Here is a 14,813-nt window from a genome sequence, read left to right on the forward strand (position 1 = left end):
CATATTCAATGCAGTGCTATTGGCTTAGCAAGTACTTAAATGTCCCAAATAACTTGAAGCACATGTAAACAAAATCATTTGTTACTGATTCTTTGTGATTACGCATGAGATTAAGTAGTGATAATCTTGAATAAAAAGTACCAGAATATTTACACAGACTTAACACTAAAATGTGAAGAAATCCAATGTTTTATATTTACAACAGAAAAACAACTGTTCTGACTCTTGAGAACCTGCAGACAACTGTTTTACAGATATGTTGCTTGTAACTTTAAGATAGTATTACCTTAATAAGTCTGACCAGCGCTCCTTTAGCTTCCATGCTTTTACTCTGTGTATTTTCCTCAACCAAAAATATTTCCAAACTGCCAACTTTGTCAGTTATGCAACTTGGAGACAAATCCAAAATCCTTCTTTCTGCCAGCTGAATGACAGTGACAGCAACAGGTGTGGGAGGGGCAGCATGAACTTATACCAGGCAAAAATGTTAGATACTCTGAATTTATTTGACATCTCTTTAAAATGACCTTAAACCACACGAACAATACAATGGATATTTCTTAAAGCATATCTGTTTACAAAGCTGACACAACTTGACAGGCCTATACCTCATTGTCATCCATCACAGTTTCCTAAAATCGTTTGCACTGTCTCTCTGCTTTGGATGCGGCAGTTTTTCAGTTAAAGCAATCAACGTGCATGAAAAAAAGATCATCTGTTTGGCTGTATGTTTGAAATTTAAACCTCAGTTTATCTTGCTTTTGCTAATTTGCTTTATATTTAGCTAATTAGTAGTTGATACAAACATTTCCGCTGAAAACATTAAAATAACCACTAGTGGAAACTGGAGCACGGTTTGAAAACTGGGGTGGAGAAAAGTTATTTACTCACATTTGTGATTTCTTTACATTTTAATAATACTTAGTTGCACCTTAATGCTATTTCTGCATTTGTTTTGTTCATAATAGCAACACACTCTTTGATAAAATGCTCAGTATAAGACTAGCGGTATTTGCGATGGCCACTGTGAAATTAATTCTGATAAAAGAGAAGTGAGCGTTTCAGCAAACGTGACCCAGTTTTATGTGAAACTCTTCTTTCTCTTTGTAGGTGCAAGTGGGGAACTTTCGCCACATGATCACCAAAGTGCAGCTCGGCGGCAGCGAGTTGGCCATTGTGGTGTCCATTGTGGTGTGCTGCGTGTTGCTGCTTCTGTGCACTGTGGGTAGGTACAGCACACACTCTCCCCTGCATGCACACCAACACACACACAGGCCTGCCAGCAGATGATGGATGCGTGCCTGCTGCAGCTACGGATGCTCCAGATGTGGAAAGAGATAAAAGGAATTCTAGGCTTGTAGTTTCCTGCACTTGCTTCATCCCTCTTTAGTATCCAGCACACAAAGACTCCAGTGTTCCCAATTCTGTCTGTGTGTCTGTTCTCTGTAGTCAGAAACCGAGATGGTCTGCAGGGCAGGTGTACGGGTGAAAATTAGAGCGAGTGTGTACTTTCACACCGTTTCCCAATTTGGATCATATATTCACAAAAGCCCCTCTGTTTCCTGCCTGACATTTTAGGTGTAATGCTACCAATGAGAGAGTGTGTACATGAATTGTGCTTCGCCGTTACGCAATGTGAACAATGTCTCATTCAATATTGTAGGATTGAAATTAATTTAGAAAACTGTGACACAGAAGCTCTGCTGAAAATCGTTAATGAAAGTATTTCAGAGCCATTTTGACCCCATACTGTGTGAAGCGCCTGTTTGTTTTTCTCACCGTTTGCTGTCGTTCGCAGCTCTCGTCGTGTACTGCACGAAGAGCCGGAGGGCTGAACGCTACTGGCAGAAAACTCTTCTCCAAATGGAGGAGATGGAGTCCCAGATCAGAGAGGAGATCCGGAAAGGTGGGGTTAAAAGAGGAACTCTGAGATGTAAAACCTTGTATTTGCCTGTATATGTTCTTGTGTTTGCGTGCAAAACAATGGCACTTGGTTTGGAGGCTATCTCATCTGAAGTGGGAAGGAGACACAAAAGTTGACAGATTTGTGCCTCGTAAGCATGACTCATAAAATGAAGAGCCTGACAAATGATCAGTCACACAGATTTACCAAGAGGCCACATAGTATGTCCTGCATCTACAGGAAAAAAGCCACTGTGTGTCTGTATGTTTACGTGTGCGTCTGAACATTAGAGTAGGCCCGAGTGAAGGCCACTCCATGTCTGAGCACCCAGATTTATGGAGCAGAGATGGAGGAGGGGACGGATAGTGAAAGAGAAATGGAGGGAGGAAGCGATAGGAACGGGAACGAGGGCCGCGAGCCGGGGGAAGAAGCGGAGGCGTGGGAGGGAGAGGAGGAGGAGAGGCGAGGTTATTTAGTCAGAGGACATAGATAGATTTGTGGACGAGTTCATGGTGAGTGCGCACAAAACGAGGGATGTTTCTGCTGAGAGGAAAGAAGCTCTATGGAAAAAAAAGGAGGGGGTAAAAGACGACAGGAAACTGATGGTCCAAACATTGCTCCAACAGGAGGAGTTTGTGTGAAAACAGAAGCACAGGGATGGTTTTATATTTAGCCTCTCCATTTGTTGTGAACCAAATGATGTGATCTAGTTGAGAGGATAAATAACTTAAAGGAGTAATAATCCATACATCAAGTGCCATGCAAGTATTCCGAAAAAAAATTAAATTGCTTTCATCCTAGAAGCAAAAGCTTATGTGTGGTATAAAGTAATACTGTGCATCATCTGAACTCCACACACACCCAGAGTGAAAGAGTGATGGTGGAGGCATCAAGCTGTCGAGATGCTTGTCTTTAGCAAGAAAAGCGAATCCGGTCATTCAACCTAAACGCAACCTTTTAAAAAGATGAACAAGGTTTATCTGTTAAAAAGGCCTAGTTAGAGTGAATTAAATCCAATTTTGGCAAGACTTGAAAGAAACTGATGTTGATAAATGTTCTCCATCCAATCTGTCGCAGACTGAGCCATTTTCAAAAGACAAATGAATATAGACTTGATTGGTGGTTCTGCAAAGTTTTGACTATGCTGGTGTTAAATTACTCACTACTACTACTACTACACTTTGAAGGCAACTGGTTGATTTTATTTAATAGTATAGGGATAAAGGACATTAAAAATGCATGGCATTCTCCATATTTGTATTTGTAAAAAACAATGTGCCCTTCTCCTGCCCAATTATGTATGGCTTAGTTGAGGTATGCCATCTAAAATCCCAATAAAATGTATTAGAGTTTGTATCTGTAATGTAAAAAACAGTGTGGAAAAAGCATCCCATACTTTTGTAAGGCACCATAAAATCCCTCTGGATCTTTCAGTTTTATTCTTCCTTATTAGACAGACTCAAAAGAAATTGCGATTTTAACCTAAATATGTCTCTTCTCCTGTGAAAGGAAGGATGTTCCCATAAAATATCTCCAGCCTCTCATTAGAGGCGAACATCATCATCTGCTGAAACGTAGCGCTGGTGCAGTGTTAGCATGTAGATAGGAGTCAGTGTCTGGACATGCTGATACTGTTTCTGCATGTAAACCTCAGCCTGCACACATGTTTTGGATAAAAGCCTCAGACTGGATTTGGCTGCTGTGATTGGCATTTGGTAAATATTTGCCTCCATACTGAGATGGGCTGCACAGTCTGGCAAAGAAACCGGGAAAAAGATCACAGGATTACACTTTTCTATGTTTAATATTCATCAAGGATATGACCCTGGACAGTAATCAGAGCATCAGAACCCAAACACATCTTAACATATTTTGCTTCAAGAGAAATAACTTTCTTATCCAGACAATAGGTTTCATTATTCCTTATGTTTTGTCCTTGCAGGCTTTGCAGAGCTGCAAACAGACATGACAGATCTGACCAAGGAGCTGAATCGCAGCCAGGGCATCCCCTTCTTGGAGTACAAACAGTTTGTCACACGCACTTTCTTCCCCAAGGTGAGAAACCTTTTTTTAGCGCGTTATCTGAGTCTGGCTGGCAGACTGACACTGCCATTTTTCTCACTGGGGGTATTCATATTTTTATTACTCCCTGCCTGCCTCTTTCTTTTAAGCATTTCCCACTGTCGGTAATATGCAGGATACAAATTCACCTTGGAACTTTTAAACACAAGGTAAATGTCGAGCAAAGTCTCTTCAGTTTGGAACCCAGCAGGAGAGTTAATGTTTACCCAATGGGATAAGCATTTTTCCTCACATGACATCTACCACAAAGGTACACTGTGGGCATATCTCAGTGGGTTTTTTCCACAGATAGAGACAGAGGGCTTCATCTTGTAGCCACATTCATGATCTTTCAAGGAGACAGAACAATGACGGGCAGTGAGACAAGCAAATTTTCCCTCGAAGCAGTTTCCCTACTCAGCTCCCACGCCCACGCTGTTTTGCAACAATAGATGATCTTGCACAATTTCAGCCACACGGGCTGTAGAGTGGACAATACCGGTTTTCTGCTTAGAAATGTCTTCGAATTGGGTTGTTGCACCCCTGCCATCATCTCCCCAAAGTTTTTTTTTTTCATAAAGACAGGCAAACACTGTCCTTCATGGCCCTTTGTTTTTCTTTCCACAAGCGCTTCTGGCTGTCTGAGATTACACACTCTAAACAGTGTTAGACACAGTCAGAACACAGGCCAAGTGTAGCTGTCCTGAAATGACAGACTGAGCTGAAATGCTGCCTTTTAGCTCTGCTTCACTTTGTCTCAAAAAGCCTTTTCTGTTCCTAACTTATGGTTTCACCGTGTCATGTCTCTTTCACGCGATCATTTAAGAGCCTCTCTGGGTTTTTTTTTTTTTTTTCAGTTCTGGACAGCAATCCAAACACAAACCGGTGCCCAGCTCATTATTTTCCCTCTCAGTCCCTCTTCCCTATGTTTACGAATACAACACTCTTTGTTTCACAGTTTGCTGTGTGTGTTTATGTGTGTTTCAGATGTGTTCAGATTATGAGAATAGTCTGGTACAGCCCACTTACGTGAATGACTCTCTTGGACCCCGGGTGCTACCGGAGACCCATCCGCTGCTGCAGGACTGGCAGGTGAAGGTCTGCTTTTGTCATCCTAAGATCTTTTCCACAATAACATAAATATTTTCCCAAGCAGAGATTTTCTGCTGCATTTGGACCTCCTGTCTACATGCAAGAGAGATTTGTAAAAATTGTCTCCAATGTTGAGATTTCTAAATTCCCTAATTAGTCTGGTAAAGAGTTTTTCTGTGTGCATTGAATATATATATAAAACAATTTTTTTAAATGAGACCGTCTTCCACTTTTCTCATTATGACTTTCTGTGCTAAAAAATAAATAGTGTGGTTGAAAAAAGTTTTTTTCCCCACATCTACATTCTCTGTTTTCATTAAACTTCAACTGTAACCCAAAGAAGTTGAGTGAGTGAAAAACAAACACTGCTTTGGGAGAACAAACAAGATTATTTAGAATTTTTATCCTAGCACTGCTTTAGCCATCCTTCTTCTTTTGAGTTCATTCATTGTTTCCACCTCCTGGACAGGCATATATATTACAGTCTTTTTTATATGAATCCCAGAGACTGTTGATGCAGATCAACAGCATGCAATAGTATTCATTTAAAACATATCTGGTTTGTCATGATGTGAATTTGAAGAATATCTGAGTATATGTGAATGTGCTCACATGTTCATGAGTGCTATTGTGTGTTATTTAATCATTTCTAGTGAGTGATGCATTAAACACAAGCTGATGTTGTTGCATCTTTCCCTTCTGACTCTTAAACAAATCTACCTCCAGTAAGTTGTGCAGGCCTGATTTAGAAGAATGTGGGTACCTGGGACAGAGCCAGTTTAGGCGCCATAACCACAAAAGTTATGTTTATACATGCAAAATGCAATAAGATTATAGTCAATTTGTAAAGTAACTTGATTTTACAAATTATTGATTTGATAGTTGAATTTGCCATTTCTAAAAAAAAATCCTAAAAACAGAATAATTTCTGTAAGGCTCTGTGTGTTAGCCAATTTGTGCCCCCACTTCATAACTCAGGATTTATTAAATCAAAAAAACATGTAGAACTAACATTTGACCCAATCAATCAATAATTAAGTCTACCTTAAATGAACAGATTATTTAAATCTGAGGGGAAAAAACAAACCTCAAATTATGTAACAAATGTTTTACTGCAGCAGTGACAGACTTTAATAGACTGGAGAGCTCCAGGTAACCAGCTGAAGTAGCAAAAAGAGCAAAAAATCTCTGGAGATGAACGGTCAAAATTAAGAGGTGTGTGTCACTGAAGTGGTGCAGAAACCAGATTCAAAATGTGACAGTATCCGTGCCAGGTGACAAAATGCACTAAAAATATACATTTTAAGAATCTCAAGACTTCCCAGTACTGCCCCTGAAAGCCCTCTCTGAAGTGAAACCCAGGTTTTAGCACTCAAGTTGTGCTTGCATACTGCCAGACAACACAAAGAGGAAGAAGGTGCACACTTTCACACATGGGTATTAACGTGTGCTGAGTGTGAAAGCACACGTATGTTCATGTGCAGCATCTAACAAGGGAAAGTAAGGATTGCAGCGCTGGTTTTGGGTCGGCAGCCAGGGGAGCCTGTCTAACGGTGATGAAGTGCTTTGGATCCACATTGTCTTCGCAGGAAGTGTTTTCCAGGTCACAGCGAATAAATCTCAGAGGCGGGCATTTATCTTAATGGACACCCCTGTTCTCCTTCTGTCAGACTGCAAACCACACCATATGGCTGCGGTCCAGAGGGAAGACTTCATCACGCTGCTGCTTAGTCGCACCCATTGATAGACCACACTCATTAAGTCGACTCCACACATTTAGCCACAATCAAACACTGTAAGGGGCAGGAGTGGGGAGCTCAGCTACTGTGGAGAAAACTTGAATGGGGGAGGAGGTAGCTGAAGAAGCAGAGGAGAGAGGATGCAATAGAGGGATGAGGTGTTCACTGGAAGGGTCAGATCAGACGAGAGGTGGTGAAGATGATAAGTGAGGGCGCCGCAGGTGTGTAATCCAGTTAGGGTGAAATCATGCAGAGAAGTAAATGTTTCACCCAGCCTCTGTCATCTTCTGTCACCAGGCCAACGACACAACACGACCTAATGTGGAGGAGGGCATCACTCTGTTCTCCACTCTGCTCAATAACAAGCACTTCCTGATCACTTTCGTCCACGCCCTGGAGCAGCAGAAGGACTTTGCTGTGCGAGACAGGTACCTGCAGCCTTTACTGCTTCATTACTGTGCAGTCTTTAGTTACAACTGAAAGGCTACACAGTGCTCTCCGGTTGTGCTGAAACAATTAATCAGATTAGTGATAATTAATGGATCATTGAAATAATTGCCAGCTAATTTAGTAATCAGTTAGTCAGTAACTTTAGAATACAGGCTCTAAAACGCAGCATTTGTTGAAAGAACAACACATTAAGTAGATATTAATCCAAAACTGTACAAAAAAGTATACATGAAAAACCTCTTTATTAATATGTTTTACTCAGAACTCCTCTAATGGTGTAATTTTAGCCTCACCCATTTCAAATTCTGTAATGAAAAAAATCCTTATCAGCACCTTTGCTATCCCATTATTAATCGGTTTTGCTATGCAATTATTAATTGGTTAATCCAAAACACAGATTTGCTATACACTCTATCGGTGTTAAGTCAAGCATAAAGGGTTGGGCTTTTCATATGTCGATGTTAGAAGTTTGTTTTTTTTTAGCTGCAGATGCATCCTTTGCTACTAATGATCAAGCATACAGATCAAGCAAAGAAATTCTATGTTATTATATTTATTACATAAAGTGTTTATTTTCTTATTTAAAAAAGGATTTCAATTCTGTATTTACATTTTCATATGTACTTCTAATATTGTACAAAACAAGCCTAAGTGTTTAAATAAATGTTTTAATAAACATTGGACAATTTTCATTATCCGACCTGAGACTACTTGATTAATTGTCAGAATAATCAATTACTAAAATAATCGTTAGCTGTAGCGCTGCTGTCCACACTTACTGTCTGCACCGGTTAAAACAGTGGCGTCTTTGTGTTGTGAAGTCTCCATGAGAAACATTAGACACGTCTACTTGCTAGCCAGTTTTTTGTCATTAAAAGCACTTTCTGTCCTACGATAATGAGCATAAAAAAATCTATTTCATGCTTTGATCACAAGAGACTAAGATTTTTTACCAAGAAACACTCCAGATAAGTTTGGCATAAAGGAAAAGACAAATTTGTGGAAGAGCAAATTATGTTCACTGTTTGGTGCAGTGGAAGATTTGTGAGGTTTTGGTCCTGTTAGTTTTCAAAAACCCTGGGAACATTGTAGTTATTGGACAGCATTGCAGCATGCACTTTGAAACAACATGAGACTTTAAATTAAAATCTGTTGGCCTTTCATAGAAAGCTTGAACTCTATCAGCACTGAGTTTTTATACAAAGTATGAAGAGCAAAGGCAGCAACAATTGTGCCACCTGTGAATTAATATTTTCCTAATGTTCTCAAATTAATGGAAGAGTTTTTCTACATTTTGTCGTGTCAAAAAATGTGTTGCTGTAATGAAATACTCAATTTTAAGGCTTTTAAGTCATGTCTACGAGTGGTGCCAATAAGTCTGGAGGGCATCAAAGGTTGTGAAATTCTGAAATGTTAATGATATTCCTGCCTTTAAATGTCTGGTTAAAAATTGAACTGTGTTTTGCTTTGTTGGATGGTAGAAGCAGAGAATTATGAATGACTAAGCCTTTTGTTTGGAGTTGACCTTTGCAAAGTGGCCACTTATTAGAGCTGAGCCACCACTGACACACTTTCAGACAAACACTAACAGAGACAGCTCTCTTGGGATTCCAACACAATACACAGTTTGCTAAGCTGTTGTTAGGCATAACTGAAAGGAAACTGGACATTTTTTAATTTTTACCTTAACAATAGAGATGCACCAATCAGTGTTTTTTCAAACCCAGACCAACTAGCAGTTTTCTTTGAGTTCTGAGCTGCCAATTCTAATTTTGACGATTCCAAATTTTTCAAAGACTCTGAATCATAAAGGCGGGAAAATGTGCTTCAGGAAATTGTCGCCCTAATTACGCCCCCTAATGTTTGTCAAATTTTTATGAGACTTAACAAAATGTAGTGGGGGTTCTTAATCCTGATGCATTTCATACATATGAAAAAAATCTGTGTTTCACCTGCTGATTACTAATCAGAACCAATCACAAAAAAAATAGTCTGATTGAGTCGTGCATCTTTAACTTTAAACAGCTAAAGTTAAGGGCTAAAAAGCCAGATGATTATGTAATGTGTGTAATAATGACACAGTTTCACAATTTGTGGTGAATTTTACCATTTCCGGGAATTGTTTGGGTTTTCTGACCAACACTGGTTTAGTTTATTTTTTTCTGCTGTCATTTCTGCAGAGAAGCAGTTTATCATTTCGCATGACTTTCAGCAAAAAGCTGTAGACAAACAAGCAGGTGATGAAAACAATGGAGGATTTTTTATTTTATTTTTTTAGCAAAAGACACAAGCGTGTGATTCAGTAAGACACAAATAAAGTGACAAACAAGAAAATATTTGCCTTAAATCAGAAGCAAATGTTCAGAAACAAATCTCCTGCTGAAAGCCAAATGTTGCTCTGTATTTCTCAAACAAATTATTTATGAGAACACGCAAAACGGTGGTACCAGGCTGGTGTTGCCTTTTCTATTTTTGCCACACAGTCACAGAGCGAGCGAGAGAAACAGGTCAAGTTTTATATTGAGGTAAATGTGATGTTTGTTTGAGGTTTCCCAACATTAAGCGGTCACTGTGAATCAGAGAGTCAGACTGCATCTCTGTCCCTGCACAGTGTCAGCACTTTACTGACTGATGGAGCCTCTTCCTGGTGGATTAAAGGAGCTTTGTTAGGGAAATCCCCTGCCTGCACTCCTGGACACTGACTCAGACACTCCCTGCCTTAGATCAAACCTTTATTTGGCTCGGCAGTCACAGGTGCACTGGACCAGACTAAATCTTGTTTTGGTTCTCATGATTTATTATTTTTAAATATCCATTGACCACACATTGACAGAGCATGTTTGCACAAGCCTGAGATTTTTTTTTTTTTTGCTCATGCCTCCTCTGCTGATATGTTTTCAGATGCAGCCTGGCGTCCTTGCTCACCATCGCCCTCCATGGGAAACTTGAATATTACACCAGCATCATGAAAGACCTGCTGGTTGATCTTATAGACGCTTCGGCTTCCAAGAACCCCAAACTGATGCTGCGCCGCACCGAGTCCGTCGTGGAGAAGATGCTGACCAACTGGATGTCCATCTGCATGTACAGCTACCTGAAAGTGAGAACAGAGAGGAGCCGTGAGAGACAGTTCAATTCTAAAAGAAGCGCGTTGACTCAGTTCTTTTTTCACAGGAAACAGTGGGCGAGCCTTTCTTCCTACTTCTTTGTGCAATCAAGCAGCAGATCAACAAGGGCTCCATAGACGTCCTCACTGGGAAGGCCCGCTACACCCTCAACGAGGAGTGGCTACTCCGTGAGAACATTGAGACCAAGCCACAGGTTGAGCATTTCACACACTCGCTGCTCGTTTTTCACCAACAAAATACATTCAATGCAAGTGACACACTCTTCTCCCTCTTTTCTCTGTCTGTCAGAACATCAATGTGTCCTTCCAGGGGTGTGGCATGGATTCACTGTCAGTCAGGGTCATGAATACTGACACGATCTGCCAAGTTAAAGAAAAAATAATTGAAGCCTTTTATAAAAACCTGCCTTTCTCCCAGTGGCCTCGAGCGGAGGATGTGGACTTGGGTAAGAACACATTTCCTCTGATTATTTCCATCCTTTCCCCTCCTCGAGCCCTCCAAGATATAGTAATCTCCTTTGCAAAAAGGTCAATTCTTCTCATGAAGCCCAACTAACCTGAGGCTGCAATATAATAAATGACAGAATGCATTGAGGAGAGTGTACAGTCATAATCACAAAGAGTTATTGCTTTCAGAGGCTGCCGAGCCTGCAGAGCTGATTTGATTAATGGCCTGAGAATATTTCCACAGGTCATGACATAGAGCCGGAGCATAGCTGCCGTTTGTCTCGCCTGTTCTGCTCCAAATTTAACAATGAAATTGTCTCAGTCCTTCACCTTCTTCTTCCTTCTCCTCCTTTCAGAGTGGTTTGACTCTGGCAGCAACAGTAAGCTCCTGCAGGACCTGGACAACTCCTCAGTGATGGAGGACGGTCGAAAGAAACTCAACACAGTCTTCCATTACCAGGTGGGTGTTTGTGTGTGTGTGTGTGAGCATGCTGCTGAGGTGGGTGATGTCACAAGAGTGGCGAGAACTCGATGTCAATTGTATTGCTGGACTCCTTTTGGTGGGCTTGTGCCTTTAAAGATGCATTTGAATCGTTTTTGTCAGGGTGGACAACCTCAGTGGTTCTTCAAAATAATAAGATGGTGTACAAGTTTAAATTGATTGTGGAATTTTAATTAATTTACATAGGATGATATTACACATAAGGCTCTCCAGAACTTCAACATGATGCTGCCACCACCTTGCTTGATAGTTGGTACTATGTTAATAGGTTATAAAGCCTCAACTTGATGTTCAACATTTTTTCTGTCAGTGTGGCCAAATACCTCAATGTTTCTCATTTTATCGTAAAACATTTCTCCAAATGGCATTTGGCCAGTCTTTGTGGGCAGCTGCAAAATTTCTGTCAAGCTTGAATGTGTCAATTTTGGAGCAAGAGCTTCTTTCTCAGTCCATGGTGTTGTTAAACTCACTTCACTGTAGACAGTGGCGATAGTTTTCAAGCATTCCCCAGTTCACAAAAATGCAAATGTGCACCCAAGTCTTGTTTTGAGAAAATATTATAGTTTTATTTTGTGTTATCTAAGCAATTGAAAAGAGAATGGTTCAAATGCATGACTAAAAGAAAAAAAGAATATGACAATCATGGCAATGATGACTGTACGTAAACTTCTGATTGGAAACATAGCTGCCTGTTTCTATATTATTCTCTGTATTGTTTTTACAATAGGAACTTATTAGTTACCTCCACCTCAAACCAAAACATGATAAGGTCAAGGTTAAGCATTACAGAGATTATGCTACGTGTATACAAGTCACAGCAGGGGGGAAAGTGGTTATAGATCTTGTGAAAGTTCATGCGTAAAGGTCAGTAAAACAAGCAAACTGATGTAATCATCGTGAGGCATTTCCCACTTCCAAGCACATACCTGTGTGTGTGCCGTGGGAAATTCAGCCTTACTCTGATGTTGTTGTTGAGCTTCTGACTTTACTGTAATTGGCTTTAAGAGAGTGGGAAATGTTGGGACTTGTTAGATCTGTAAGTCCTGAGGGATAATGTCCCTGTTCAGCAGAAAAAAAAGGTGAAAACACACTCGGCACATACCATATGTAAATCTTGCCTCACAGTGAAGGTCAACCATTGAACTAAAATAACTACAAGCATACGCTTTCCTGAGTTAATTAATTCAGTTCTGAACTTTAGTAATGCAAGGGTTTTTATAATTGCTGATCACTTTTGATCAGTATGACTTTTATGTTGTTGAAAATATTCTCTCCTGTATTGAACTATTAAAGATCAATAAAATTAGAAATATAAGTTTGCATTATTTAAGTGTTAATGAGGCTTTCTATTACCTTCAAAGTTGTGACCCAGATATAAAAAAATATATATTTCTCTATTTCTAATCTCCACTTTTTGTTACGTTTGACCTCCTATTTCAGATTTTGAATGATTGGAAATATGCCTTAACTATGAGATTTTCAAAGGGTTGCCAACATTTCCAAATCCATCCTGTTTCCTGACAGAGAAAGCTTGAAAGCTGAAAGGGTGGAAACAGAGTAACTTCCCTGTAATACATTCAGTCTTCCTGTTATCTGCTAAAACTCTTGCTCTCTCTCATTTTCCAATAGCCAGTATGACCACTAGATAAAAATATCCTGACATCTTTTTGGTTCCTATGACCTCATTTTTAAATGCCTGAAGTGACCAAGTCCACAACAATGAGAGTTTCCAGTGCAATCTTATAGTAGAGTAAATTCACCTACAGAAACGTGATATTTTTACATTTCCAGTGAGCACTTGGCTGAAAACTTAGGCAACTCTGATCATCTGCTGATTTCTTTCAAATTTAAAGATTAATTTAATCTCCCTCCCAGCAAAGCATACTCCTCCTAAATCAGGCAAATTTTGCAAAACGAAGGTGATGTGACAACAGGAAGTCTTTTTAAATCTACTCCTCCAGCTACCTACATGTTTTGTACGCGTGTTTATGTCTGCGATGATTTGTGCATGATTAAACAAACACGCCGTGCCTCTCGACCTTTGAACTGTTACCTATGATTTGGTAAGTGTTGTTGAGTTTCGCTGGGCGGTTTGAACGGAGCAACAAGCCAGAGCTTGTACTAACAGTTTGGGTTCACTGGCAATTCTGTTCAATCCATTTCACTGCAGGTTGACTTTAATGAGCTGCGCTAGGCCCCTGCAAAACCAGCCACCGCTCCAGACCAACACACATACACAAACACTTGCACCTCTGAGCGAGACATTGCCCTCCAGGGTATGCTTAATGACACTGTTTTGGTGCACCCAAGCTCACCCCTGACCTATGCCCTCTGGCCTCTCTCGCCTTTCTTCGCCCCCTCATCCTTCTTCTCCTCCTTATTCCCCGCTTTTCTAGATCCCAGAGGGCGCGTCGCTGGCCATGAGCATGAAAGACAAGAAAGAAAACACCCTGGAGAGAGGTAGGTAACCTTCAAACTCGCCCACTCTCTGTCACTTTGTCATGCACACTCGCCCGGATGTGGAGAGGTACACTCACCCACTCAATCACTTGGAAACAGCACATGCTTAGGCGATCACGAGAACATGATCCACTCATGTAAACATACGTGAAACCAAGCAGCTGCCCCTTCCCCTCATCCATGAAAAGACTGATATCTAAATACTTTCCAGTCTAATAAATCACGACAGAAACCCTAACAACAGTGGCTTATTGAAAGCATTTTTTCCCCTCCATGTTGTGGATGTAATCCATTAGCAGCTGTCAGCTTGTCAGGAAAAATGTGACACAATTTGGTCCATTGTCCAGCATCCACCGAGCTTTGCCTGTTGACAGATGAGTTTACATTCAGCCGTTAATGGGCTCCTGCGCTTGTTGTCCAGTTGTCCACCTTACATAATCAGCTCCAGACCAGAGACCGGTTCTCTTCAGGTTCTGTCCATCAAAGGTGCTTCTCTCCATTCACATGGTGCCAAAAATAGGCTCAAGAGCACCAAACCTGGCGCCTGCTTCAAAGCATCAAGGGGGTGCTATGAGCTTGTAGTGCTCCCTGGCTAATCTGCAACACTGTCCTGGCCGTCTGTGATCAGTGCTGAGGGTCTGGACTGTGGCCTGCTGGATGGGAGCTTCTCTGGCAGAGTGGGCTGTAATGAGAAAACACACACCATGAAGGTGCCTGTTTGCGTGTGTGTGTGTGTGTCTTTCAGTTTGTTTTTGTTTTAGCTCTTGTGCCGTGCACAATAAATTTACTATGTTTGTCTTTGAGCCCGTGTTTGAACATGAGTCTACGCTCATCCCGGCACTCATATCCGTTCATGCGTGTGTATGAATATGTTTTGTGTTGAGATCTATAAATAAACCAGCTAGATTTAATTCTTTTGTTCCCAGCGTTGGCCGAGCATTACCATCTCATTACAGCGGCTCCACAACCAGTCTTAGACTCCGTGCGTCCGTCTCTCATAATCTCTCTCTTTTCTCTCCCCTTTCGCTCGTA

The 14,813-nt window shown here is 40.7% G+C and overlaps 1 protein-coding gene across 4 annotated transcripts in view; it reads left to right on the plus strand.

Moving 5' to 3' along the window:
• plxnd1 (plexin D1) overlaps positions 1-14,813 on the plus strand; it is a 98,602-nt gene that overhangs the window by 73,006 nt on the left and 10,783 nt on the right. For 2 of the 4 annotated variants that reach the window (XM_014471256.2, XM_023333694.1), the window contains exons 20-29: positions 1,111-1,225; positions 1,799-1,906; positions 3,846-3,958; positions 4,952-5,062; positions 7,093-7,223; positions 10,147-10,345; positions 10,420-10,566; positions 10,662-10,818; positions 11,176-11,279; positions 13,718-13,781. In XM_014471256.2, coding sequence (XP_014326742.1) covers positions 1,111-1,225; positions 1,799-1,906; positions 3,846-3,958; positions 4,952-5,062; positions 7,093-7,223; positions 10,147-10,345; positions 10,420-10,566; positions 10,662-10,818; positions 11,176-11,279; positions 13,718-13,781 — 1,249 coding nt within the window. The remainder of the gene's footprint in view (positions 1-1,110; positions 1,226-1,798; positions 1,907-3,845; positions 3,959-4,951; positions 5,063-7,092; positions 7,224-10,146; positions 10,346-10,419; positions 10,567-10,661; positions 10,819-11,175; positions 11,280-13,717; positions 13,782-14,813) is intronic. The other 2 variants (XM_023333697.1, XM_023333706.1) reach the window with 1 other exon arrangement.

This window comes from Xiphophorus maculatus, chromosome 1 (genome assembly GCF_002775205.1).
Source record: "Xiphophorus maculatus strain JP 163 A chromosome 1, X_maculatus-5.0-male, whole genome shotgun sequence".
Classification (NCBI taxonomy): Eukaryota; Metazoa; Chordata; class Actinopteri; order Cyprinodontiformes; family Poeciliidae; genus Xiphophorus; species Xiphophorus maculatus.